Source organism: Oncorhynchus mykiss, chromosome 22 (assembly GCF_057628025.1).
Source record: "Oncorhynchus mykiss isolate SJ-2025 chromosome 22, ASM5762802v1, whole genome shotgun sequence".
NCBI lineage: Eukaryota > Metazoa > Chordata > Actinopteri > Salmoniformes > Salmonidae > Oncorhynchus > Oncorhynchus mykiss.
In genome coordinates, this window is record NC_143043.1 from 31,708,850 (window position 1) to 31,736,671 (window position 27,822).

General features: G+C 40.6%; 1 protein-coding gene across 2 annotated transcripts in view; it reads left to right on the forward strand.

Annotated features, from left to right (window-relative positions):
- Window positions 1-6,993: 6,993 nt before the first annotated feature.
- Window positions 6,994-27,822, forward strand: part of LOC110501647 (F-box-like/WD repeat-containing protein TBL1X) — a 32,846-nt gene continuing 12,017 nt past the window's right edge. Inside the window, exons 1-5 of one of the 2 annotated variants that reach the window (XM_021579350.3) lie at window positions 6,994-7,327; window positions 23,946-24,119; window positions 24,513-24,658; window positions 25,074-25,293; window positions 26,884-27,016. In XM_021579350.3, coding sequence (XP_021435025.1) covers window positions 24,062-24,119; window positions 24,513-24,658; window positions 25,074-25,293; window positions 26,884-27,016 — 557 coding nt within the window. In that variant the 5' untranslated portion in view covers window positions 6,994-7,327; window positions 23,946-24,061. Of the gene's footprint in view, window positions 7,328-23,945; window positions 24,120-24,512; window positions 24,659-25,073; window positions 25,767-26,883; window positions 27,017-27,822 lie in introns of both variants that reach the window. The other variant, XM_090215845.1, reaches the window with a different exon arrangement.

Here is a 27,822-nt window from a genome sequence, read left to right on the forward strand (position 1 = left end):
CATGTTGAGAGCTTCAAATTCCTTGGTGTCCACATCACCAACAAACTATCATGGTCCAAACACACCAAGACAGTCGTGAAGAGGGCACGCCTATTCCCCCTCAAGAGACTGGAAAGATTTGGCATCAAAGAGTTCTACAGCTGCACCATCGAGAGCATCTTGACTGGTTGCATCACTGCCTGATATGGCAACTGCTCTGCCTCTGACCGCAATGGGAGTGGGGGAGGGGTGGTACAGTGTTACACAAAGCCTTCCCTCAGTGCAGTAATATCTAACAAATTACAGAACATTTACCCAATACACACAAATCTAAGTAGGAATGACTTAAGACTATATACATACGGACAAACGATGTCAGAGTGAAACGGACTAAGATACAGTAGAATAGTATAGAAAAACAGTATAGACATATGAGATGAGTAATGCAAGCTATGCATGCATTATTAAGTGAGATACCATAGAATAGTTTAGAAAACAGTATATACACATGAGAGGAGTAATGCCAGATACGTAAACACTAAGTGACTAAGATACAGTAGAATAGTATAGATGTCACGTCTGTTCCTGCTCCTCCCCTCCGGCGTACGACGTCACCAGAGTACTAACCACCGGTCCTCATCATTACGTACACCTGGCACTCATCATTACGCACACCTGGCACTCATCATTACGCACACCTGTGATGAATCCCAGGACCGGTGGTTAGTACTCTGGCGACGTCGTACGCCGGAGGGGAGGAGCAGGAGCAGACGTGACAATAGAATACAGTATATACATATGAGATAAGTTATGCCAGATATATAAATATTATTAAAGTGACTAGTTTTCCATTCCTTAAAGTGGCCAGTGATTCCTAGTCTATTCCTATAGGCAGCAGCCTCTAATGTGCTAGTGATTGCTGTTTAAGAGTCTGAAGGCCTTGAGATAGAAGCTGTTTTTCAGTCTCTCGGTCCCAGCTTTGACGCACCTGTACTGACCTCGCCTTCTGGATGATAGTGGGGTGAACAGGCAGTGGCTCGGGTGGTTGATATCCTTGATGATCTTTTTGGCCTTCCTGTGACATCGGGTGCTGTAGGTGTCCTGTAAGGTCTACTACACCTGTTGTATTCAGCGAATGTGACAAATAAAATGTGATTTTGAGTAGGTGAGACATATCCTGTAAGTCGCTCCAGATAAGAGCATTTGCTAAATGACAAAAATAAATGTAATATGTAAGTATAGATCTATGTAAGAAGAAGGTTGTATACATTTGCAGGAAATTGTGTAGTCATATAAAAAGTATATTCCTTCTGTGAAGTCAAATTTCATATGAAGGTAAACATACTCAAATTCTGTGTCTGAAAATAGCTTTGTTTTTCTTGTACGATGTGTTGCTGTGTCTGGAAAATGGGTCTGTATGACATAACAGCACCAAAGAAACCCTAATGCGTCTCCCGCCTGTGTGGCTGCTTGCAGTGGGGGATGGGAGGGATGGGAGTGGGGGAGGGGTGGTTCAGTGTTACTGAGTACACAAAGCCTTTCCTCACACACACACACGTGCATGCACTCACAGAGGCATACACAGGCGCTGACTCGCGCACACACACTCTAACACACACACAGTAGGCTTCTGTGTTGGTGGGTGGATGGTCTTGGCCCTGCCAGACTGACTCACACCCTGCCTGTGCTCGTAATCTCTTTATGGTATGAATAAAGCAGGAGGGCTTGGGAGCTAAATCCAATATGTTGATGGTACTGCAGCACTGTGAGAAACAGAGACACAGCTGGATAATCCCAGCTAGAGGCTGTGCTTTGCCAGCGCTTCCCAGGCCTAATACCAGACAAACAAGAGTGGTGTGACTAGCAGCACCCTTCCCCCACATCAATATATTACCATCCCCCGCTCAGTGCCGCCTAGAAAGGTCATGTGACCCTCATCAGTCTCCCGGGTTGGGGGAGGGGAAGCAGATTGAACCTGTTCTTTGTTAGGAGGTCAGCCCCAGCACCATGGCAGGAAGTGCTCTTTACCACACATACACTAATAGCTGTGCACACAGGCTACAAATAAAGCCCAGCAATAAGAATTGGTGTACTTCAGGGCCATTGGTGTACTTCAGGGCAGAAAACTATAGCCAGCTAGACATGTATCTCAGAACACAACATCACCAGAGGCCTGGATAGTGTGGCTACACGTGCAGATATGAAAGTCCATGTTTTTGCTCATTTGACCCATAAATAAGGTAGGCAGGTAGCCTAGTGGTTAGAGCGTTTGGCCAGTAACCCGAAAGGTCACTGGTTTGAATACTGAGCTGACAGGGTGAAAAATCTGTGGATGTGCCCTTGAGTAAGGAACTTAACACTAATTTGCTCCAAGGGCTCCGTACTACTATAGCTGACCCTGTAAAACAACACATTTCATTGCACCTATCCGGTGTATGTAAAAATAAATAAGGGGGTTATAATGTAATAAGACAATGTGAAGTTGAATATGATCAAACACTTGAATCTGTATTTACAGCCAATATATCTCATTAATCTGGATAGTAAAGAGATAGTTGTTACAAACAATTATAGAGTGAAAGCGAGATCATATGTCTCCAGATATATCTGTGATGCAAAAAAACAGCAACTTCACTCTAAAGAATTGTTTGATGTTAAACACTATATAATGTATTTGGGGATTTCCTGTCATGATAACATAGAAATTCCAATTCATTCTATTGATATTCAATTTGACCTATGAATGATGCTTTTGATATACGAGCCCATTTAGCAGTTCTGCTGAAACTAAATTGTTACTAAATCAAATCAAATCAAATTTGATTGGTCCCATACACATGGTTAGCAGATGTTATTGCGAGTGTAGCGAAATGCTTGTGCTTCAAGTTCCAACAGTGTAGCAATATCTAACATGTGATCTAACAATTCCACAACAACGACCTAATACAAACAAATCTAGGTAAAGGAATGGAATAAGAATATGTACATATATGGATGAGCAATGACTGAGCGGCATTGGCAAGATGCAATAGATGGTATAAAATACAATATATACATATGAGATGAGTAATGCAAGATATGTAAACATTATTAAAGTGGCATTATTAAAGTGACTAGTGATCCATTTATTTAATTGGCCAATGATTTCAAGTCTGTATGCAAGCAGCAGCCTCTCTGTGTTAGTGATGGCTGTTTAAGAGTCTGATGGCCTTGAGATAGAAGCTGTATTTCAGTCTTCAGTGTACGCCGAGGAACTTAAAACGTTCCACCTTCTCCACTGCTGTCCCATCGATGTGGATAGGGGGATTCTCCCTCTGCTGTTTCCTGAAGTCCACGATCATCTCCTTTGTTTTGTTGACGTTGAGTGAGAGATTGTTTTCCTGACATCACACTCCGAGTGCCCTCACCTCCTCCCTGTAGGCTGTCTTGTCGTTGTTGGTAATCAAGCCTACTACTGTTGTGTTGTCTGCAAACTTGATGATTGAGTTGGAGGCGTGCATGGCCACGCAGTCATGGGTGAACAGGGAGTACAGGAGGGGGCTGAGCACGCACCCTTGTGTGGCCCCAGTGTTGAGGATCGGTGAAGTGGAGATGTTATTTCCTACCTTCACCACCTGGGGGCGGCCCGTCAGGAAGTCCAGGACCCAATTGCACAGGGCGGGGTCGAGACCCAGGGTCTCAAGCTTAATGCTGAGCTTGGAGGGTACTATGGTGCTGAATGCTGAGCTGTAGTCAATAAACAGCATTCTTACATAGGTATTCCTCTTGTCCAGATGGGATAGCGCAGTGTGCAGTGTGATGGCGATTGCATAGTCTGTGGACCTATCGTGCGGTAAGCAAATTGAAGTGGGTCTAGGTTGACAGGTAAGGTAGAGGTGATATGATCCTTGACTAGTCTCTCAAAGCACTTCATGATGGCAGAAGTAAGTGCTACGGGGTGATAGTCATTTCGTTCAGTTACCTTTGCCTTCTTTGGTACAGGAACAATGGTGGCCGTCTTGAAGCATGTGGGGACAGCAGACTGGGATAGGGAGAGATTGAATATGTCCATAAACACTCCAGCCAGCTGGTCTGTGCATGCTCTGAGGACACAGCTAGGCTACAGTATACAGTTTGTATCATATCACTATCACTGTTGAAATAAAAATGTGGAAACGGGTAACAGTTTACACATGTGAAGTTACACTGTAAAAACTCTAATAGCAACATAAAATGTTGTTACATATTACATTAATACCAGCATTGTATTTGTTTGGTCATTACATGGTGGACTGCTTCTCCAATTATAATAATTATTACATTATTGTTATTACAACGAAAACACTCAAATTCAGAACAATGCAATCACAAAGAGATTAATAAAGTACTATGTAATTACAGTGTTATTTCATAGGTATGACTCTATCGCTATCGTTTATAAAGCGTGTGCATGGTAGGTAGCCTACTCTGACCTGTAATCTAACCCGCAAATGCTGATGCTCCAGATACTCAACGAGTCTAAAGAAGGCCAGTTTTATTGCTTCTTTAATCAGAACAACAGTTTTTAGCTGTGCTAACATAATTGCAAAAGGGTTTTCTAATGATCAATTAGCCTTTTAAAATGATCAACTTGGATTAGCTAACAAAACGTGCCATTGGAACTCAGGAGTGATGGTGGCTGATAATGGGCCTCTGTATGCCTATATATATATTCCCTAAAAAAAAATCTGCCGTTCCAGCTACAATAGTCATTTACAACATTAACTATGTCTACACTGTATTTCTGAGCAATTTTATGTTATTTAAATGGACAGAAAATGTACTTTTCTTTCAAAAACAATGGCATTTCTAAGTGGCCCCAAACTTTTGAACGGTAGTGTATACTGAACAAAAATGTAAACGCAACATGTAAAGTGTTGGACCTATGTTCCATGAGCTGAAATAAATTATTCCAGAAATGTTCCATACATAAAGCTTTTTTATCTCCAAATTTGTGCACAAATTTGTTTACATCCCTGTTAGTGAGCATTTCTCTTTCGCCAAAATAATCCATCCACCTGACAGGTGTGCCATATCAAGAAGCTGATTAAACAACATGATCAATACACAGGTGCACCTTGTGCTGGGGACAATAAAAGGCCAATCTAAAATGTTCCGTTGTGTCCCACAACACAATGCCACAGATGTCTCAAGTTTTGAGGGAGTGTGCAATTGGCATGCTGACTGCAGGAATGTCCATCTGAGCTGTTACCAGAGAATGTAATGTTGTTTTAGGGAATTTGGCAGTACGTCCAACCAGCCTCGCAACCGCAGACCACGTATAACCACGCCAGCCCATGACATTCCCTCCTGGATTCTTCACCTGCGGGATCATCTGAGACCAGACACCCAGACAGCTGATGATACTGAGGAGTATTTATGTCTGTAATAAAGCTTTTTTGTGGGGAAAAACTCATTCTGATTGGCTGGGCCTGGCTCCCCAGTGGGTGGGCCTATGCCTTCCCAGGTCTACCCATGGCTGTGCCCCTTCCCAGTCATGTGAAATCCATAAATTAGGGCCTAAGGAATTCATTTCAATGAATTGTTGCATGTAGCATTTATATTTTTGTTCAGTATACATAGTTATTGAACACTGGTCATAGTAATAATGTTTGCATACTGTTTTTCCCAATTCATATGTATATACTGTATTCTAGTCAATGCCTATCCTATATAACTGCTACAATGTTATATTCATATACTACCAATAATGTCTATACACACAATAATATACATATATATTTATATCCCGGACTCTGACATTGCCTGTTCTAATATTTCAATATTACTGCACAGTTGGAGCTAGGAACATAAGCATTTTGCTACACCTGCGATAACATCTGCTAAATATGTGTACGAGACCAATAACATTTTATTTTATGATTAAATTACATAATTCTGTAGTCTTTGTGCGCAAATATTCAAGCTCATACGGTAACCAAAGGAATGTGTCACACCAATGTCGAGCTGTAATGATGTCAACTTGTTATTTACTTTCCAAATCTGAATGACTGAGCAAGGCGAAAAGAGAATTAATCAACCACTATGTGACTCGGCAGGCGAAAAATACGGAACTGTGGGGGAGGGGTATTGACCGCTAAGGCCACATACAATGTAGAGTTGCATCATGAAAAGACTTCAGCTGCTGTAGTCCTTTTGTTTTACTAGATCCAACCAACCCAGGGTTTTTGGCCTTTGTGCATTATATGGTGCATATTAGTAATTTTTAACAAAACTAAGATTATAATGACTGCAATTCTTCAATCTTGGAATTCTGACTAATTTAAAATATATATTTTGGGATTACCGTTTAGTATATTCTTGATTGATGTAGATGTCTAATCAAACAATATAATTTGAGCATCTAAAGTAATACATAGGCCTAGTTTGAAATTATATCACAAAATACGTATTATATTGGGTTGCAATGAAATTAATCAATCATTTATATTAGCCTTTTAAAATGTTCAAATGCAATGTAAAAAAGACAATTAGGCTACCAAAGACAATACATTAATCTAGCCACAATGTTCTTTGATTGTAGTTTTGCCGTGACCATGTTCTGAGACCACATGAAGGCCTACATTATGTACAAGGCAATATAATACAAATTACTTTTTTTAAACCATAACAAATTGCACAATAAAGGTCAAACAAAGCCATTCACTAGCACTAGTTGCTCTAGCTGTAAAGGAAATTACTTGTGGTCAACATGATAACCACATGGTCATTTAGTTAAGTTTTACTGGAAGAAATGTCATGTTTTGAATAAGCAGGTTTAAGGTCAGGTGCTAGATAGATAGATAGACTGTCATGACCTACAATAAAATACATTGTAGGTCATGACAGTCCCCCTAACCCCTCCATTCAAGTAAATTCAAAGGGCATTATTGGCATGGGAAACACGTGTTTACATTGTCAAAGCAAGTGGAATAGACAATAAACAAAAAGGGAAATAAACAAGGGAAATAATACCCCCCCACCCTCTCCCTTTCTCTCTCCCTCTCTCTCTCTCTCTGCCGATGAGTGTTTGCTGCGGTCTCTTCGTTTCATTCTCAGAATCGCCGGAAACTCTATTCCACACATCCTCAGCTTTATTTAGACCTCAAGCTTCTTTAAACTTTACATCCCACACAAACATTCGCGAGGAAATATATTTTAGACCGTTTATGTTACCTTCGGAACGCAGAGATTGCACCGGTGGTCAGAACTTGAATTATGATAAGCAAAATGGGAGGAAAGTCGTTTCTTGCTCACTGAAGTTGGGGGCTATCCAAGTGGAAGAGGTGGCGGCAAGTCGGCAACACCACAAGCTCACTCTCTGAGAAAGGTAAGTTCAAACTTTCGCTCAAGTTTCATGAATTGGAACATTGTAATTTCATGAATGATACATTGTTGCATGTAATTACTTGCTGAACTTAGTAACACTGTTATGAATCATTTACTGGGTCACATTAATCACTTTACATGTGTATAAATGTTTCCCGAAGGAACATTGTTCTTTATTTTATATTGTATTATTATTAGTAGTAACGAGCTAGGCTTATCAAAACGTTGCCCTTTTATTTGGACATAGTAGTGCTTTTGGTGGCTATTGTTTCCCCGATTTTTTTTATTATTAAGTGTGAGTATTTAAAGTTACTTCATCAGTTTTCTTTCTTATATACTCTGCAAACTGTAACGATATTAGCTACATTTAAAGGGTATTGCACATGCTGATAGTTCGCAATGAGTGGGGGAGGGGAAGTTGATTCAATACACCAGCAGACGTTGCTTTCACTAGTAAGTAGCCTGCTGCCACGGTTACTTCTTGTTACAGTATCAGTCAAAATGGTGACATTTAGACCATGTACAAAAACAACCTTCACCCTCATGCCTATTCAATACATTATTTAGAATGCTAATTGGTCATTAGATTGGACATTCTTATTATCATTATTTCATGATGTTTACACATGACATTAGATTCATCTTTAAAGAATGATTATACTGACTGTTGGCACTTTATTTCTGAAGGCTATTGGGGAAGCTTTAGGAACAAAGACTGTGAGGTTTGAAAGAGGCATCATCACGACACGGGATGTAACCTAGGCCTAAATGGCACCACCTCTAACACCTGTTGATCTGGTGATTATATGGTCAAACTGAGATTTTTCTAGATCTAGGTCCTTACTTTAGACACGAAATATGGTGATGTAAAGACTACTTAGGCTCTATATTAACGTAAAGTCATTTCCATCCTCCCACTTAAGTTTATGGGATAATGTGCAGACATGTAAGACTTGACAACCCCCACCAACATTCTTCAATGTATGGCAACAGTTCACCAGGACGGTGACACTGGAATTATCTTACTCCAACTCCAAATATGATCTTCAATTAATAAGGAATTTGAACTAATAAAAGTGTAGAATCCCACAACAAAAACTGGAGCTCGTTGTGCCTGTGTCTACTGGTTTGGTTGTAGATTAAACCAAATGAGTCATAAAAAAACAACTGGTTTAGTGCCATCTATTAAAAGAACAATGGGGTGTATTATAACGTAATTGCTTGTCCTTCGACGACTCGAGGCTTTTCCATTTGTTGAATTCTACAAGCTGTTAGAGAGTGGTAATGTTGGAACCCATTAGTAAGCTATGGCTGTGTGAACCTTGGTAGAATGGCACCGTGTTGGAAATGGAGAGGTAACAGTGAGTGGTAACAACAATGCTAACTCTCCATGATATTGGAATTGGTTTATGCCTCAGTGAACATTCTGTTCTGGGAGATTGTATTGTGTTTTTTCTTCTGATAGGCTGTTTCAGAAGACTTAGATAGTTGACACTTGAGTGTCTCAGCGTTCTATGGGTATATGTCTACTGAAGTTTCAGTGAGCTCGTTTTGAAATAACACAACACCTTTTGGATTTAGTGCTGACACTGTGTGTTCATGTTATAAATGAGCTCCATGGCAATGATACAGTTTATGTTTCAGATGTAATTTTTGTCCTGTAGTTTGTTTTACAAGTACATTTTTCATTTGTTCAAATAGACAAGTTTTAAATGCAAAAGAAACATTCATTGACGAACAACAGAAAGCAGTGTAACACATACAAGGTAGCCTATTACCCTCCATGGCATGGACTAATAACAACCCCTCCAGTCTCCAATGTCCCACTATAGGTTAATGGTCATTTAGACATTCTCCTTCAGACAGTAGTTTGTTGTTTAATTTGGGTACACATTTTTCTTATTTCGTTACTAATGTGTTGATTACCCCTTTCTGCAGGAGATAGAGGTTATTTTCTGTCGAACTCTCATTTGTTCAAAGCAGTGCTTTATTCCCCATACACCAGCAGTACCTGAAATTAGCCCCACATACAAAAATCCCATGTGAAAACAACCACTCTCAATCTCAGCATTTGTCCAAATGTTTATGCAGCAATATTTATCCCCAATAGAACATGGGAGGAGGCATGGCAAGCCCTCCCTTTTAGAGGGGTTAAAGGTTCACGTGGGCCACTAGTGTTGGCAGGCCAATACATTACATTGAAGTAACACTCATTGCAGTACATCCTTGTTCAAGACTACAGCTATTTATTTGGGACCAGGGGTGGCTGTGCCTTTATGACCTTACAATTGTGTTCAGGCTAGGCTATAAAGACAAGTTGGAGGTCTGTCCAGAGTGGACTGGAGGCCTCAACAGAAACCTCACTGTACATGTTTATACGGCAACTGCTCTCTTGCTCGCTTCAGCTGCAAATCAATGTCTATTCTCGGACCTAAACTGTAATGATTGTTAGAGCCCTTGTTTGAAAGCTGTAGAATCCAGATACCCCCCCCCCCCCCCATTCTGCTCCTGTTAAAGCACTAAAGTAATTGATGCATATCCAATCAGTTATGCTGTGAGTTGTGTAAGCGACCATATAGGATATGTATGTATATACAGTACCAGTCCAGAGTTTGGACAAACCTACTCATTCTAGGGTTTTTCTTTATTCTAGGGATTCTTTATTTTTACGATTTTCTACATTGTAGAATAGTGAAGACATTAAAACTAAGAAATAACACAAATGGAATCCTGTACTAACCAAAAAAGTTTTAAACAAATCAAACTATATTTGAGATTCTTCAAAGTAGCCACCATTTGCCTTGATAACAGCTTTGCACGCTCTTGGCATTCTCTCACCTAGCTTCATGAGGTAGTCACCTGGAATGCATTTCAATGAATAGGTATGCCTTGTAAAAGTTAATTTGTGGAATTTCTTCTTAATGCATTTGAGCCAATCAGTTTTGTTGTGGCAAGGTAGGGGTGATATACAGAAGATAGATGACCAAGTCATTACTTTAAGACATGAAGGTCAGTCAATCTGGAAAATGTCAAGAACTTTGAAAGTTTCTTCAAGTGCAGTCGCATAAACCACCAAGTGCTATGATGAAACTGGGTCTCATGAGGACTGCCACAGGAATGGAAGACCCAGAGTTACCTCTGCTGCAGAGGATAAGTCCATTAGAGTTACCAGCCTCAGAAATTGCAGCCCAAATAAATGCTTCACAGAGTTCAAGTAACAGACACATCTCAACATCAACTGTTCAGAGGAGACTGCATGAATCAGGCCTTCATGGCCAAATTGCTGCAAAGAAACAATTACTTAAGGACACCAATAAGAAGAAGAGACTTGCTTGGGCCAAGAAACACAAACAATGGACATTAGACAAGTGAACATCTGTCCTATGGTCTGATGAGTCCAAATTTGAGATTTTTGTTTCCAACCGCCATGTCTTTGTGAGACGTAGAGTAGCTGAATGGATGATCTCCGCATTTGTGGTTCCCACTGTGAAGCATGGAGGAGGAGGTGTTATGGTGTGGGGATGTTTTGCTGGTGACACTGTCTGTGATATATTTAGAATTCAAGGCACACTTAAACTGCATGGCTACCACAGCATTCTGCAGCAATACGCCATTCCCATCTGGTTCGCGCTTAGTAGGACTATCATTTGTTTCTCAACAGGACAATGACTAAACACACCTCCAGGCTGGTTAAGGGCTATTTGACCAATAAGGAGAGTGATGGAGTGCTGCATCAGATGATCTGATCTCCGCAATCACCCGACCTCAACCCAATTGAGACGGTTTGGGATGAGTTGGACCGCAGAGTGAAGGAAAAGCAGCCAACAGGTGCTCAGCATATGTGGGAACTCCTTCAAGACTGCTGGAAAAGCATTACAGGTGAAGCTGGTTGAGAAAATGCCAAGAATGTGCAAAGCTGTTATCAAGGCAAAGGGTGGCTACTTTGAAGAATCTCAAATATATTTAGATTTTTTAAACACTTTTTTGGTTACTAGATGATTCCATGTGTTATTTAATAGTTTTGATGTCATCACTATTATTCTACAATGTAGAATAGAGTATATGTGTCCAAACTTTTGACTGGTACTGTGTGCCATGTGTGTGAGGTGTCATAAAAAAGCAAAGAAAGAGATTTGTGTGAGGGAAATACAGGGAATTCATATTCACATTTAAACACACACTGCAAAGTATGGTTTAGATTTGTTTGTTGACCAATATCACAGTGCAATTGGAGTAATTGGGTGGCATTTACTGTCAACTCGTGATATAATTACAGCATCCGAAAGGAATTCCCAATATGTGTGACATTGTATTGTCCCCAATGAGTTGTGAAGTTGTTTTTAGTGTGAAAAAAATAAAAATAAGTTAAAAGAAGATAACATTGAAGTTAATAATTCATGGTGTTAGTTGTAATGATTTCTGATGCTCGAAGTATGTTTGTGTTGATCATTCGTCTGCTCTGCTCTTGGCCATGACCAGCCTCTGTCTGTTAAGGTTATCAAGTTTCCAGGATAACACTGTCCTTGAATAGTGGCTCTGGAATGGATCCCAAACATTCATGTGTAGAATGCCAGAGATAGTCTACCTCAGTTAGTTGTTATCACTGCCATTTCCTGCCGTTTGTAGTTTGAAACAGCCATACACTCTCATAATGATACCACTGGAGGTTCTGAGAGGTTGACTAACACCTAGACACTGTGACAAGTAATACAGACTTTGACTTGTCTTGTATCTGAATTCACTGCCCTACCATTTTAACTTCTCAGAAAAAGCTGTTTGGTTGAGATTTGAGATCATTTTTATTCCTTAGACGTCTTAAACCCACACCTTGTGATAAGCTTATTTGTAAAGTAATAACCAAATGCAAGCGGTTCCTCTACCATGGTGGCGTAGACTAGGGCACTCAGCCAAACCAGATATTGGCAGTGTGGAGGGTCCTATATAAATAGCTCTGCGTTTGCATAGATAGTTGTAAATCATTACAGGAAGACTTGGTTTAATGACTAAGCGAGACAAAGGGGGCAGAATAGTCACTTTCAGTGGAGGTGTATCCTTCTTAAGTCCTTGTTTATCTTCTTATGGCTGGGGGTCAGTATTGAGTAGCTTGGATGAATAAGGTGCCCAGAGTAAACCGCCTGCTCCTTAGTCCCAGTTGCTAATATATGCATGTTATTAGTGTATTTGGATAGAAAACGCTCTGAAGTTTATAAAACTGTTTGAATGATGAATGTGAGTATAATAGAACTCATATGGCAGGCAAAAACTTGAGAAAAAATCCAACCAGGAAGTGGGAAATCTGAGGTTGGTCGATTTTCAACTCAGCCCCTATCGAAGATACAGTGGTATATTGGTCATGTTGCACTTCCTAAGGCTTCCACTAGATGTCAACCGTCTTTAGAAACTTGTTTGAGGCTTCTACTATGAAGGAGGGCTGAATGAGAAGGGAATGAGTCAGAGGTCTGCCAGCAGTCAGGCGGATTTCACATGAGAGGTATCTCCTGTTCCTTTGCTTTTCTGAAGACAAAGGAATTATCTGGTTGGGATATTATTGAAGATTTATGTTAAAAACATGCTAGAGATTGATTCCATACATTGTTTGACAAGTTTCTACAGGCTGTAACGGAACTTTTTGACATTTCTGCAACTAGTGTACGCGCTTTGTGAGTTTGGATTTGTTTACCAAACAAAAGTAGCTATTTGGACAAAAATGATGGACATTATCAAACAAAACAAAAATGTATTGTGGAACTGGGATTCCTGGGAGTACATTCTGATGAAAATCATCAAAGGTAAGTGAATATTTATACAATTTCTGACTTCTGTTGACTCCAACATGGCGGATATAAGCATTTGTTTGTCTGAGCGCCGTACTCAGATTATTGCATGGTTTGCTTTTTCCGTAAAGCTTATTTGAAATCTGACACAGTGGTTGCATTAAGCAGAAGTTTATTTATATTTCCATGTATAACACTTGTATTTTCATTAACATTTATAATGAGTATTTCTGTAAATTAATGTGGCTCTCTGCAAAATCACAGGATGTTTTTGGAACTACTGAACATAACGCGCCAATGTATACTGAGATTTTTTTATATAAATATGAACTTTACCGAACAAAACATACATGTATTGTGTAACATGAAGTCCTATGAGTGTCATCTGATGAAGATCATCAAAGGTTAGTGATTCATTCTATCTCTATTTCTGCTTTTTGTGACTCCTCTTTGGCTGGAAAAATGGCTGTGGGTGTTTTTGTGACTTGGCTCTGACCTAACATAATCGTTTGTGGTGCTTTCACCGTAAAGCCTATTTGAAATTGGGCACTGTGGTGGAGAGATTACCTTTAAAATGGTATAAGATACTTATATGTTTGAGATTTCTGTTGTTTTGAATTTGGCGCCCTGCACTTTCACTGGCTGTTGTCATATCGATCCGTTAACGGGATTTCAGCCCTAAGAAGTCTTAACTGACTTGCCTAGTTAAATGAATAATAAATTAAAGCAAGCTATTGGCTCCATACAAGCAATAGTCTAGTCTACTCATGGGCGAAGGTTTCTGCCACCAATCACATAGTGTTATGAGAATCATGGAGATGTGTACCAATAGGCCATCACTGGTTCCGTCAGACAGCCATCTCCTTCGGGGACATGACGGAGTGAATGCCTATTGGCTAATCTAATCATAAACACTGCAGTCAGGAATTTCTGTCCTGTTGTCATATTTGCATATATGGATTTACAGGCTATGAAATATTTAAAGCTTGTGATATAGCCTGAATGGTACGGTTCAGGCTGGCTGTCATGATATCCATCATAACATGAACTTGTAAGGCCTATAAAAAAATATTGGCTTAGGTATATCCTTTGTCTTGAGTTAAAACAACAGTCTTCAAAGTCGCCTGGCTTGCTTTGTTCTCCAATATAGTGAATTAACTAAGAGAGAGGAGGCTGAATGAGTTTGGTAATGACTTTTGCAGTGAGCATTACTGAGGAATACCGTTTCTGTTCAACCAGATGCTACGGTCCCCTCCACAGAGCCTAGGTGTTTAGATCCACATGGCCTGCATAGAGGATAATAGTGATGGGATAGAAATTGATACACTAGACTATTGCAAAATTATTTTTGACGATATTATATAGATTATATGACTCCAAGTATCAATTCTCAAAAAAAATAAAAATAGAATCGCAATAAAACACTAGTATCGAATCGCAATACATATAGAATCATGAGCATCGCAATACATATCAGCACCTAAGTATCGGGAGATTCCTGGCAATTCTCAGCCCTAGAGGAGGATGGATAAAAAATTACAAGCTTTATTCCACTACACTGTAATTGCCCTGGTGGTTCTGCTGTCAGAACCATTCTACTATTCTCGTTCTCACTCGGTTGCTCTGGTAAATGCCAAGAGTCTAAAAATATTGTTACCGGTAGACCTATACGATGCAAAGCAGTGGATTTTGAGTGTAGCGGATCATAGGTCATGTTCATAATGATAAGTCATGATGAATCCCTTCAATTAGCCTAAGTATCTGTCTCTATCCCATGTGTTCTCCAGGGAGCCACAAAATAAAGGTTATAGATAACTCAGGATAAGGTTTCAAAGGGGGGGGGGGGTATTTTACTGAAAACTTGCTTAGTTGATGAGTAAACTACTGGAATTCTGCTATCATTCAAGGTTTTTATGTTATCTATCAAAAGACTTCATGTGGCTCGTTTGGGTTCTTCAAATTATCACACGTGTCTGTAATTTTCTCTGGACCTCTCTCTGGCCTTATCACATGTAAAATATATTAAATAATGAAATAAGATTAAAAATAGAATTACAAAGCTGTCAAACACTATCCTAAATATAAACCATTGACTTAGTGAATATCATTGGTGTTTTAAAGAATGATTTTAAGCCTTGAGACAATTAAGACATGGATTGTGTATGTGTGCCATTCTGAGGGTGAATATGTAGGAAAAAATATTTAAGTGCCTTTTGAACAGGGTATGGTAGTAGGTGCCAGGCGCACCGGTTTGAGTGGGTCAAGAACTGCAATGCTGCTGGGTTTCCCGTATATATCAAGAATGGTCCACCACCAAAAGCACATCCAGCCAACTTGACACAACTGTGGGAAGCAGTGAGCTAGCATTCCCATGGAACGCTTTCGACACCTTGTAGAGTCCATGCCCCGACGAATTGAGGCTGTTCTGAGGGCAAAAATGGTAGATGCAACACAAAATTAGGAAGGTGTTCCTAATGTTTGGTATACTTAGTTTGGCCAACATTTTTATTACGATTATACAAACTCGATCTTTGGCATAAATGCTGAAATGATCAATGGTCAATATGCATGAAAGTTCAAGCAAGTCGTGTATGGATTCTATCCTGTCCTGTGTGATCTTGTGTAGGACGCAAAAGAACTAGGGCAAAGTTAGTCACTGGTGGTTGAAAAGCTGCCAGCTGAAATGATGCTTTGATATTACTATTCACTGTACTACTCAATAAATTACGCCCTCTAAGTCCCTGATGTAGACCTACATCCCTTTAGATTTTACAACCCATGCAACCCTTCAATATTAAAACTACAGAAACACAGTCAGCTTCAAACTGTTGTCAGTAAGTCACCTCTATCCAGGCATGCAGGCTGAGGCAGGTGTGGGAGAAGTGGTTTCCCCTAGAGACAGGAGTGCTACCATCCCCCAGTCCCCATAGTTTCCCTCCAAGCCCACACCGCCTGTCGTTGAGTGAGTCATTGAGAAAGGCAGACAGTGATGCAGAAGTACTTGTTGTGACTACCTGATTGTGGCATCATTAGTTATCCTTCCCTACCCCCTATCTTTCTCCCTTCCCCCAATGGTCAGACGAGACTGCAGCCCAGAGACTGCAGCCCAACCAAAGGTGGATTTTACTCATCAGAGCAGTTCAAGATAAAATGGCTGCTGTTTCCAGGTCTTGTTTGCACATCTGTCAGGAGGTGACTGTACAGGAGAAAATGGGGTCCTTGGCATGTTGGTGTAGAATGTGCCTTCCTCTCTTTTTTGTAAACGTCTTTTTCTCTCTCAATTTTGTAGTGTCCTGTTTTTCTACATCAAACACTTTCAAAACCTACACACACTCTACAGCCAGGCATTTTTCTTAGCTTTACTGTCTTTGTGTTTAATCTCTGAATACATTGATGGCATGATGTCTTATAGCTTATGTCAGGATTTATTCTTTACTTTTACACTTCATTTCTCTTCATGTTGGACACTGTTGTGGTTGATAAAAATGTTTTGTATTTTGCTAGGGTTTTGTGTGTTTTCTCTGCAATGTTTGGATGTGGCTGTGTTTTCTATTTCTTCAGTATATATCCAATCAGTAGATGTTAAGACTTCTCTAATCTGAGAGAGCATATTGCTCTGTACGTGAGTTTCACACCACAAACCATCCACATCTATTTTTAGGATAGACAGCAAAAAAATTGCATTTGCGACTGTTATTACATCCACCCATGGTGACCTTATCATGAAGACTTACCACAGCTTCCCCTGCTTGTAGGTTGTCTGTTTGTTAGATCTAGGAGTATAGTTAAAGCAGTTCATATTTTTACAATATGAATTTAAGTGGCTGACATTTCTGTTTGTAGTGCCCCAGCGTGATTATCTACCATCAGTTGACCCTTCCCCAAATTTGAAACCTCACAGTTGGAGAGGGTAAGACAAATCTGACCCTGGATCAATGTGCTGGAATGACTGGACGTGTTTGTGGAAACACTGCAATAAATACAGTTTTGAATGGGCTGGAACACTCATGAAATGCTTATATGACAGCAACTCAATTTTGGTTTGAGTCCTGAGATCTTTTTGGCCATTTTACCTGTTGCAATGTGTTTACTTACATGGACATTCAACCTGATGTGGTGCTTTTTCCAATGACTCAGATTTTATTAGATTTTTTCAAAGAATGCAAACATGTTCATCCAAACGACAGCCTCACACAAACATCAACGACATCACACCTGCCCAGATGTAACGGATGTGAAACGGCTAGCTTAGTTAGCGGTGGTGCGCGCTAAATAGCGTTTCAATCGGTGACGTCACTTGCTCTGAGACCTTGAAGTAGTAGTTCCCCTTGCTCTGCAAGGGCCACGGCTTTTGTGGAGCGATTAGTAACGATGCCTGGTGGGTGACTGTTGTTGATGTGTGCAGAGGGTCCCTGGTTCGCGCCCGGGTATGGGCGAGGGGACGGTCTACTGTTACACAGATCCACCTGCTCACACCCCCATCTCCAATGCCCGCATCACACTCTCCACCACATGGTGTCAATCTGCACCATTTTGTTTCTCTTTGTCACCCACGCACTTTCAACATTTAGATAATAAAGCATTTGACCTTTCCATTGTGTTAATGATGGAGGATTGGTTGATTTCCAGGTAAATATATGTTTTTTCAAGATGATTGACAAGAAAGGTATCGTCCAACCCATCGTGTATATCACTGCACCCATATACGCCGTGTCTTGAAATATGCGGACAGGTGGATTAAAAGTACATTTACATTGTAATACTTCTGACAGCCAGCTTTCTAACTCAGCCCATAATGTTTTTGGACTTTATAGAATTCCCAGATGCGATAGATTATTGAGACATTGTTAGTTTTACACTCAAGACATGACTCGGTTATTGTATAATAAATTCTATTCATTAGTTTACACTGGATTAAGTGTACATTTTAGTTAACTGTAATGTCATTAGTTATGTTCCAACATTCCCTCCATCTTGTGCCAGTGTCAGTTATTTTTAAGTCTTTGTTCCAATAGTTTAGATATTTTTCTAAGCGATGGTCAGTTGGATAGGCTCTCTGCAAGGTTTTGTGTAGCTTACCTATCATATGAATATCCTTATCTGACTCAAAAAGGATTCCCTCAAGATTGCTCTGATGTCCAAGGATTTCACACAAAAAAATTGACTTGTGAAACTTTTAAGTTGCATGTATTTGAAAACATCTACTTTGGTCAGTCAAATTGCTTTTTAATTCTGTCATGGAAATAAATGTGTTTCCTATTACCAGGTCATTTATGTTTGTATGCCTTTAGTTTTCCATGTGAATTCTGAAAATCTATCCAAAGATTGTTCTTTTCCAATGAGTTTCGAATGGCTCAGGCAGCTAGTATAGATTGGACATCCAGTTAAATTGTGTTGTACTTTGACCACAGCCTCAAGCATAACACTCAGTTACAACCTAAACACCATAGCCTGGATGAGTGAATGACTGGATGGTTGCTACTGTTGTACTTTGACAGTAAAGTAACCCCCTTTACTGTGCAGTAAACATGCTAATGATTTCCCTAATGAGTCACAGGGCTGACCACCACTGGGAAGCTCAACACTGCCCAGTGGGATATCCATTTGTCTTCTACTGCAGTGTCAGTCAAGTCCTGGGATATGCTATTGAGGCTATATGCAATTGCTTGGGAACGGTGTGAATGCGTGCATCAAAGTAGGACAACCGTAATGAACAAGACAAATGTATTTGAAATGGATCTGACGAGAGGCACTACACTATATTACACTTTGTATGTACCAGATGTACTCTTATTACAAACAGTTGTTTCTTACCAGCTGTTTATGCAGTAAAACCAACATTTTACATCTGCACTCGATTTTTCATTAAATTAGGAAAATAAAGATTAAAAAAAGAAATCCTGAAGGAATTATGTTTTCCTCTGCTATTGACAAAATCCATTGATTAGTAACGTGTAGTGAATGATGCAAGGGTTCAACACAATGATATAGTCTGATTAACCATGATGATATGAGGGGTGTGTCTGTTTCAAGTTGGGGTCTACCTCTGGCCATTGATGGGTGTCTACAGCTAAAGGAGAAGTTTACTTTTTTACAACCAAATCTGTCATTTAGATATAAGTGGCATGTTATACCCCAACACATTAAATTGTGTCATTTTTCAAACTTTATCCGCAATGTTAGATTTGTGCAACTGAAGCTGTTTCCCATACAGAGCTGTGCAGGTGTCCATACAGAGCTGTGCAGGTGTCCATACAGAGCTGTGCAGGTGTCCATACAGAGCTGTGCAGGCCGGGGGTGTCCATATATTTACCGACACACCCGTCTTGTACAGCTGCGTAGGGGAAATGGCTCAAATCGCACAAAATGGAATATAACATTGCGGCTAAAGTTTGGAATGACACAATTTCACGTGTACAACATCTAAAGACCTGCATCACTATACTTAGTGCGTGTCTGTTTTTCAAAACGCTTGTTTGTTTTTTGTTGCTTTTGTTGATTTGTTATTTTAGCCCCCACACTGCAGAATAATGAAGAGGAAGTCAATTGCTGGTTGGGGTAAGTTTCTCAAAAACAAGTGAAATCCCCACAAAGTGTCTGGACACTTCTCTTACATGTAGGTTACATGTAAACTACAGATTTGGTTGTAAAAAAGTGAACTTCTCTTTTAATGTCCTTTCACCCTGAGGGAATAAACTCAGTCTCATGCAATCTCTTTAGAGAACATTGGAAAGCAATCTTAATTGGTGGGATGTAGGGTTCTATGATGAGCTGATAAATGTAATCCTTATCCTACATGTGGTATTAGAGCCCTGAAGCGTATGGGAATTCCAATGTAAAAAGCCCTATGATCACTAATGTGAAGTTCATAGGAGCACATCAAATTTGGAGTAAAATGAAAACTAAGAGTCTATATTTGAGAAATTAAGGCATATATACATTTTTCAACCATGTTCCATCCTACAAATTAGAAACAAGCAAAGGCTTTGATTTCGGGTCACATATGGTTAAAGGGGTCTTAGAAGACATCTATCAGTATAATTTACTATATTGTACTGTACGTTTGTTATATACTGTACGTATGTTATACATGCTGTGCTGTGATGTCCAAACTTGTGAAACATAGATGGACCGGACCAACTAAATTGCTCTTGTTTTTAAATTGAACCTTTATTTGACTAGGCAAGTAAGTAAAGAACAAATTCTTATTTACAACGATGGCCTACCGGGGAACAGTGTGTTAACTGCCTTGTTCAGAGGCAGAATGATACATTTTTACCTTGTCGGCTCGGGGATTTGAACCAGCAACCTTTCGGTTAATGGCCCAACCACTAGGCTACCTGCCACCCCAGGTATCCTAATAATAATAGCCAGAGTGTAGAATTATACCTAAAAATGCAAAGGAGGATATTAAAATCTTCTACCTTTGTGTACCTATTAAGGACACATCCACATGAAGAGAATAATTATGCATTTCTGTATAGTACAGATTAGAGGTCGACCGATTATGATTTTAACACCGATACCGATTATTGCAAGACCAAAAAAGCCGATACCGATTAATCGGCCGATTAAAAAAAAAAATGTTTTTGTAATAATGACAATTACAACAATACTGGATGAACACTTATTCTAACTTAATATAATACATCAATAAAATCCATTTATGCTTGACGCACAACAAAGAGCTGCTGGCAAAACACACGAAAGTGCTGTTTGAATGAATGTTTACGCGCCTGCTTCTGCCTACCACCGCCCAGTCAGATACTTAGATGCTTGTATGCTCAGTCAGATTATATGCAACGCAGGACATGCTAGATAATATCTAGTAATATCATCAACCATGTGTAGTTAACTAGTGATTATGATGAGTTTAATGCTAGCTAGCACCTTACCTTGGCTTACTGCATTCGCGTAACAGGCAGTCTCCTTGTGGAGTGCAACGAGAGAGAGGCAGGTCGTTATTGCGTTGGACTAGTTAACTGTAAGGTTGCAAGATTGGATCCCCCGAGCTGCCAATGTGAAACTCTGTCGTTCCGCCCCTGAACGAGGCAGTTAACCCACCGTTCCTAGGCCGTCATTGAAAATAAGAATGTGTTCTTAACTGACTTGCCTAGTTAAATAAAGGTATAAATAAAAATAATAATAATCGGCGCCCAAAAATACAGTTTTCCGATTGTTATGAAACCTTGAAATCGGCCCTAATTAATCGGCCATTCCGATTAATCACTAATCACCGTGTGCTGAGGACAATAAAAGGACACTAAAATGTGCAGATGTCTCAAGTTTTGAGGGGGCATGCAATTGGCATGTTGACTGCAGGACTGTCCCAACATAATTTTATGTTAATTTCTCTACCATAAGCCACCTCCAACGTTGTTTTAGAGAATTTGGCAGTACATCCAACTGGTCTCACAATCGCAGACCGCGAGTAACGACACCAGCCCAGGACCTTCACATCCGGCTTTTTCAACTTCGGGATTGTCTGAGGAGGGGGATGGGGGATGCTGAGAAGTATTTCTGTCTGTAATAAAGCCCTTTTCTGGGGAAAAACTCATTCTGATTGGCTGGGCCTGGCTCCCCAGTGGGTGGTCCTATGCCCGCCCTCCTAGGCCCACCCATGGCTGCGTCCCTGCCCAGTCATGTGAAATCCATAGATTAGGGCCTGATTAATTTATTTAACTTGACGGATTTATTTAGATGAACTGTAACTCAGTAAACATTTAGAAATTGTTGCATGTTGTGTTTTATATTTTGTTCAGTATAATTATGTTTCCAGTTGTTGTGGGGGTGGCGGCCATGGGAGCAGCGTCTCACAGCTTTGATACAGATATGCCTTCCCTTCTAGCCAGACCCTGCTTGTTATCTAATTAGCCCAAAGAGAAGCAGTTTAGTGGGTTGGCATTGAGCTCTGCAGGCCACCCAGACTATCACACAAAGGCTTGGCTTAGCTAGAATGCTAGGGAAAATGGGACTTGTTCCAGCTTTGGTGTTTATGTTGTACTTTTTAAAATGTATAATACGTTATTGATCATGTTTAAATGTATTGCATTTTGGGTTTTATGATACTCTAAATCAAGCAATGGTTCTCATTCAATAACATGTGGTATGATTATGTATTCATGGAACGCCATAAGGGGAATGTGTCTCAGTGTGAGATTGATTCTCACACCAGCTCCAAATCATAGCACCATCTCTTTTTTTTGGAGGAAAATTAATGTGAACATTCACACTTAGCCAATATCGGGGGTTATTTCATTTGAGCGCTGCATGTCTGCTGTGCGGTGCAATAAAGCCAGAGAGTCCATGTGAAATAATATCCCAAGGTGAAAGACGTGTGTTATTCATGTTGGGTAACATTTTCGACCCAGCTGGCACAGGGCCCACTTGTAACAGTATTCTCTGTGTATTTTGCAACTGGTTCCTGCTGGTTGCTATGCTACCAAAGGGTGACTCTTGGGAGTGAGTTGAGCTCTGTGAGTGGTGTGGTATGGAGGTTAGAGAGGCCTGCATTTCTTACTGACTGGCTCTACTCTGTATCTGGTCTGGAAGGAAGCTTGTCCCTCTTGTCCAGTTCTACCCCTCAAGTCAGACTGAAAGCACAAAATATAACAATGGCCATGATTCAGCATTCTGAATGATAGGTTTAGGATCAAGTTCAAATGTATTGTTAATCTCCGAGGAAGTCTTAACTGTTTTAGTGGGGGTGTTTATGATGGATAACTGGCAGTTTTTGAAGAGGTACAGAGGTTCAAGTTTTTCAATCTTTGGTCAAATGTTGAATATGATTGGCGCTACCAATGTGAATAGGAAGCATTTTACAGTGTATGGTTGTCTACATGGTATTGACTGCATTATGTGTGGTATATCAAATATTTGTTGTCTGCTTTCCCTTCAGTTTGAGATTCAGCTCTACTCTTAACTATACATGGGCTTTGATACAAAATAATGTTTACTTGGTTGCACCTTCAGTTTCAGAATTTTCTCTCTCAATTACAAAAGTAAAGTCCCAGTCTCACCTTCGTATTTCCTTCCCTATTATGCACAATATAATGTGTACTGCCAATTCATTAATATATTGTTGGAAAATGATGAATCATCCCATTGTAGCGAAGCCCTCATTAGCCTGAAGGCTAGCTCATCAGTGGGAACAATAACTCAATTGCTGTGATTCTAAAGGCTTCTGTTTTTATGTTGTTTTTCTTCAGCTCCCAGTAGTTTTGAAAGAATGCCAAGTTGAACTGTTCACGTCGGCGCCAATAAAGTGTTATCTGAGAAAGAGAGAATGATGCGAAAGTCCCCCAACTTTACCAGTAATTATCCTTACGCCATGTGCTAAGCTCTCTACAGTTTACTAGATAACGGCAGTAGGCATTCAATGCCCTGTAATGCTTTATTAGGCTTCTATCCATCTAGATCAGTGGCCAGGTCACTAATGGAATTGGACGCCGCAGTCATGTCACAATAGAGAGATGGGGGAATACTTGGCCTGTGCAGTGGAGATGGATTCGCTGGCTAAGTGACCCGGTCATTGCCTTTCTCAGTGGGTCGAAAAGTGCAGCCAATGGGCAAATGGGGGCCCACACTAATGGAGGGAGTTAGTTGGGTTTTCCTTTGTGTGTGCGCTTCTAACCATGGACAGAGACACATTTATGTTCTTGCTTTATCTCTGTATGTGATGACAAGGTAGCTGTCAAGTCATTTGGTTATGATGATTGGGGACCTACCAAGAAAAACGGTAACCTACATTGTCCCACTCGTTGGGAAGCTTGTTGTCTTCTGAAATTATGTAGCTAGCTGTGTAATGAATCTAAAACTCAATGTCTTCCTCTCTCTCTTCCCTAGACTGAGTCCATCTTTACTACGTACAGTACCTCCTCCATCGAGGTGGGCTAAGATACAGTACCTCCTCCATCGAGGTGGGCTAAGATACAGTACCTCCTCCATCGAGGTGGGCTAAGATGAGTATAACCAGTGATGAAGTTAACTTCTTGGTCTACAGATATCTTCAGGAGTCAGGTATGTATGACTGCCAAACTTCCTGGAACACACTGTCTGTCTGTGCCTGTCTGCCTGTATGTCGGTGTCTGTCTCTCATGCCATTCATGCTAACCTGTATTTCACAGGTTGAATGAATTATTGAGTTCCTACTCTTTTGTTGGGGCTTTCTTTGAAGCCCGTCATTGGTGAAACGCATGATAGCTCTGGCATTTCAAAATATATCGCACTGAAAAAGTATACTTGGTACGGATAATTGACTCGCTCCGCTGTCTGCGTTCACTTGCATTTTTTTGATAGCATAACATTGACATAAAAAGTGTAGATATGTTTGTATAGGAGTAAGAGGTTTGTGTTGCAGGGTCTCTGGTGTTGTCATTGTACTGACTATGTTCTCTGTGTGTTCGTTTCCAGGTTTCTCCCACTCAGCGTTCACCTTTGGAATTGAGAGCCACATCAGCCAGTCCAACATCAATGGAACTCTAGTGCCCCCTGCTGCCCTCATCTCCATCCTGCAGAAAGGCCTCCAGTATGTGGAGGCAGAGATCAGCATCAATGAGGTGAGGCCAGCTGCTCCAGTCCAGGCTGCTGTCTAGTGCTGCCTTGGGACACATTCATTAGTGCACACCGTAGCAAAATGTTTTGCAACAGAACACAAAAATTTGTTTTTTTATTGTAAAAGTCCACATAGTTCCTCCCTGTTTCAATCTGTTTTCTATTGTTTGGTGCCTAGAGAATACAACCTTGGACTACCACTGTCAGAACAAACACACACTCTCCATATAAATCCATGGGGTTATATAAGACTGCCTTCACTAATATAGTGAAGTACAGTGAAGTAAATTGATCAAAATCATAAATTGTTAACAATACAAAAATAAATACAAAAATCAATACACTATTGTACTTGGTAAATTAAAACAAATTAAATCCCACCTTTAATGAAATATGGTGTAACCCTGGCATGTTTGGCAGGATGGCACAGTGTTTGATGGGCGGCCCATCGAGTCTCTGTCACTCATCGACGCGGTGATGCCGGACGTGGTACAGACGCGGCAGCAGGCCTTCCGCGACAAGCTAGCCCAGCAACAGGCGGCCGGCAGCATGGCAGTTGTTGCCGCTAGCAACCAACTTAATGCAACAAAGAACGGAGAGGCCACCGTGAACGGGGAGGAAAACGGAACACACACCATCTGTAAGAATTACTTCCTCTCTGACCCATTTAGCTGTTGCTAGCTGGTATTTTCGTGTCGTAACTTAGCAAATAATGTTTTCCTACATTATCTCGATACTTACTATGTGAGGCAGCTGAATCTCCATAAATCAGCAAACCCAAGCATGATCAACATCACATTGGTTTATTTGAGCACAATACTAGTACAGCTTTAAGTGTGTGTGTGTGTGTGTGTGTGGGGGGGGGGGGGGTTACTTCAGAACAGTGTGGTTTTCACCAAATGTGAGGTCATTAGTGACATGGCATTGAGTGTTGGTGAATTTGACCCTGCCTGCATTTACCTTTTATTGTGCCTCCCTAACTGTTCAGATGCTTGTAGAGTTCAGCCAGTGAAACCAGAGAGGTGTGGGTCAGGTGACGCATTAGACTAGGGAGAAGCGGATTTTGTGGATGTTTGTCAGCCGATCCCACTGGAGTTAAAGTCTAATGTGTGGGTGAGTGGCAGAGCATCAGGAAAGACTATCTTACTGTAAATAATGATTACTTGTGCCATGGAAATTCAGTGCTGAGAGAGATTGGGTAATTTCTTCAAACAATCATCTTTATTTAATATTGATTTAATTATTGCAATAATTAAAGACACTAACAGGACAGACATTTCTTCCTATTAAGTATTAATTGCTAACTACTAATATCAAACAAATCAGGTAAATATGTCATTTTTCTTTCACACTTGTCTGAACAGACAGGGATGCTGCAGGCCCTTAGGATTGCGCTGCAGCCCCTTAGGATTGCGCTGCAGGCCCTTAGGATTGCGCTGCAGGCCCTTAGGATTAGGCTGCAGGCCCTTAGGATTGCGCTGCAGGCCCTTAGGATTGCGCTGCAGGCCCTTAGGATTGCGCTGCAGGCCCTTAGGATTGCGCTGCATGCCCTTAGGATTGCGCTGCAGGCCCTTAGGATTGCGCTGCAGGCCCTTAGGATTGCGCTGCAGGCCCTTAGGATTGCGCTGCAGGCCCTTAGGATTGCGCTGCATGCCCTTAGGATTGCGCTGCATGCCCTTAGGATTGCGCTGCAGGCCCTTAGGATTGCGCTGCAGGCCTTTAGGATTGCGCTGCAGGCCCTTAGGATTGCACTGCAGCAAAAACATGTCTGGAAGAAAAACACATTTTATCAATACTGCTGGCAGGATACGAAGATGATTACTGGATTAGCTCTTAGTTCATCTCCCCGAATAGTTGTGCTTTGACGCCGCACAGATTGCTCCCTCTGATTCTTTTGGGTCAACAAGTATGTATGATGCGGTAATTGAAAATCTTAGATAACACGGTTATTTAAAAATCTCACACTCTTCTTTTTGAAGGCAATGTTTTAGAACTAGCCTAATTAAAATGATTTGATCTTGAATGGTTATGATTTTGAAAGGTGAGAGGTTAAACATCTCAAATGTTTGTCACATACGCACTTAATAGATAGTTTGTTTTTGAAGCTGAATATGGCACTAGAATAGAAAAGCTGAAAATATGGTTCCATTTCCATGTGATATTCTGAATAGTACAGTAGGTACTGGGAGTTGTATGTGTCTAACAGAGGGTGGGTTTGATCTGATTACAGATAACCAGAGCGAGCCCATGGAGATGGATGTGGACGTGGAGATCCCAGCTAGCAAGGCCACGGTCCTCCGAGGTCATGAGTCAGAAGTGTTCATCTGTGCCTGGAACCCTGTCAGCGACCTGCTGGCCTCTGGGTGAGTCTCACTGGGATGGGTCAGGGGTGGGTGTATGGCTGGGCGATATGGCCTAAAAATATATATAATAATAAATAAAAAATTATTCTAATTTATGGGCGATTCACTATCTATATACAGTTGAAGTCGGAAGTTTACATACAGTTTAGCCAAATACATTTAAACTCAGTTTTTCACAATTCCTGACATTTAATCCTAGTAAAAATTCCCTCTCTTAGGTCAGTTATGATCACCACTTTATTTTAAGAATGTGAAATGCCAGAATAATAGAGAGAATGATTTTATTTCAGCTTTTATTTATTTCATCACATTCCAGAAGTTTACATACACTCAATTAGTATTTGGTAGCATTGCCTTTAAATTGTTTAATATGGGTCAAACGTTTCAGGTAGCCTTCCACAATCTTCCCACAATAAGTTGGGTGAATTTTGGCCCATTCCTTCTGACAGGGCTGGTGTAACTGAGTCAGGTTTGTAGGACTCCTTGCTCGCACACGTTTTTCTCAGTTCTGCCCACAAATTTTCAATAGGATTGAGGTTAGGGCTTTGTGATGGCCACTCCAATACCTTGACTTAGTTGTCCTTAAGCTATTTTGCCACAACTTTGGAAGTATGCTTGGGGTCATTGTCCAATTGGAAGACCCATTTGCGACCAAGCTTTAACTTTAACTGATGTCTTGAGATGTTGCTTCAATATATCCACATAATTTTCCTTCCTCATCATATCATCTATTTTGTGAAGTGCACCAGTCCCTCCTGCAGCAAAGCACCCCCACAACATGATGCTGCCACCCCTGTAACTTCCCC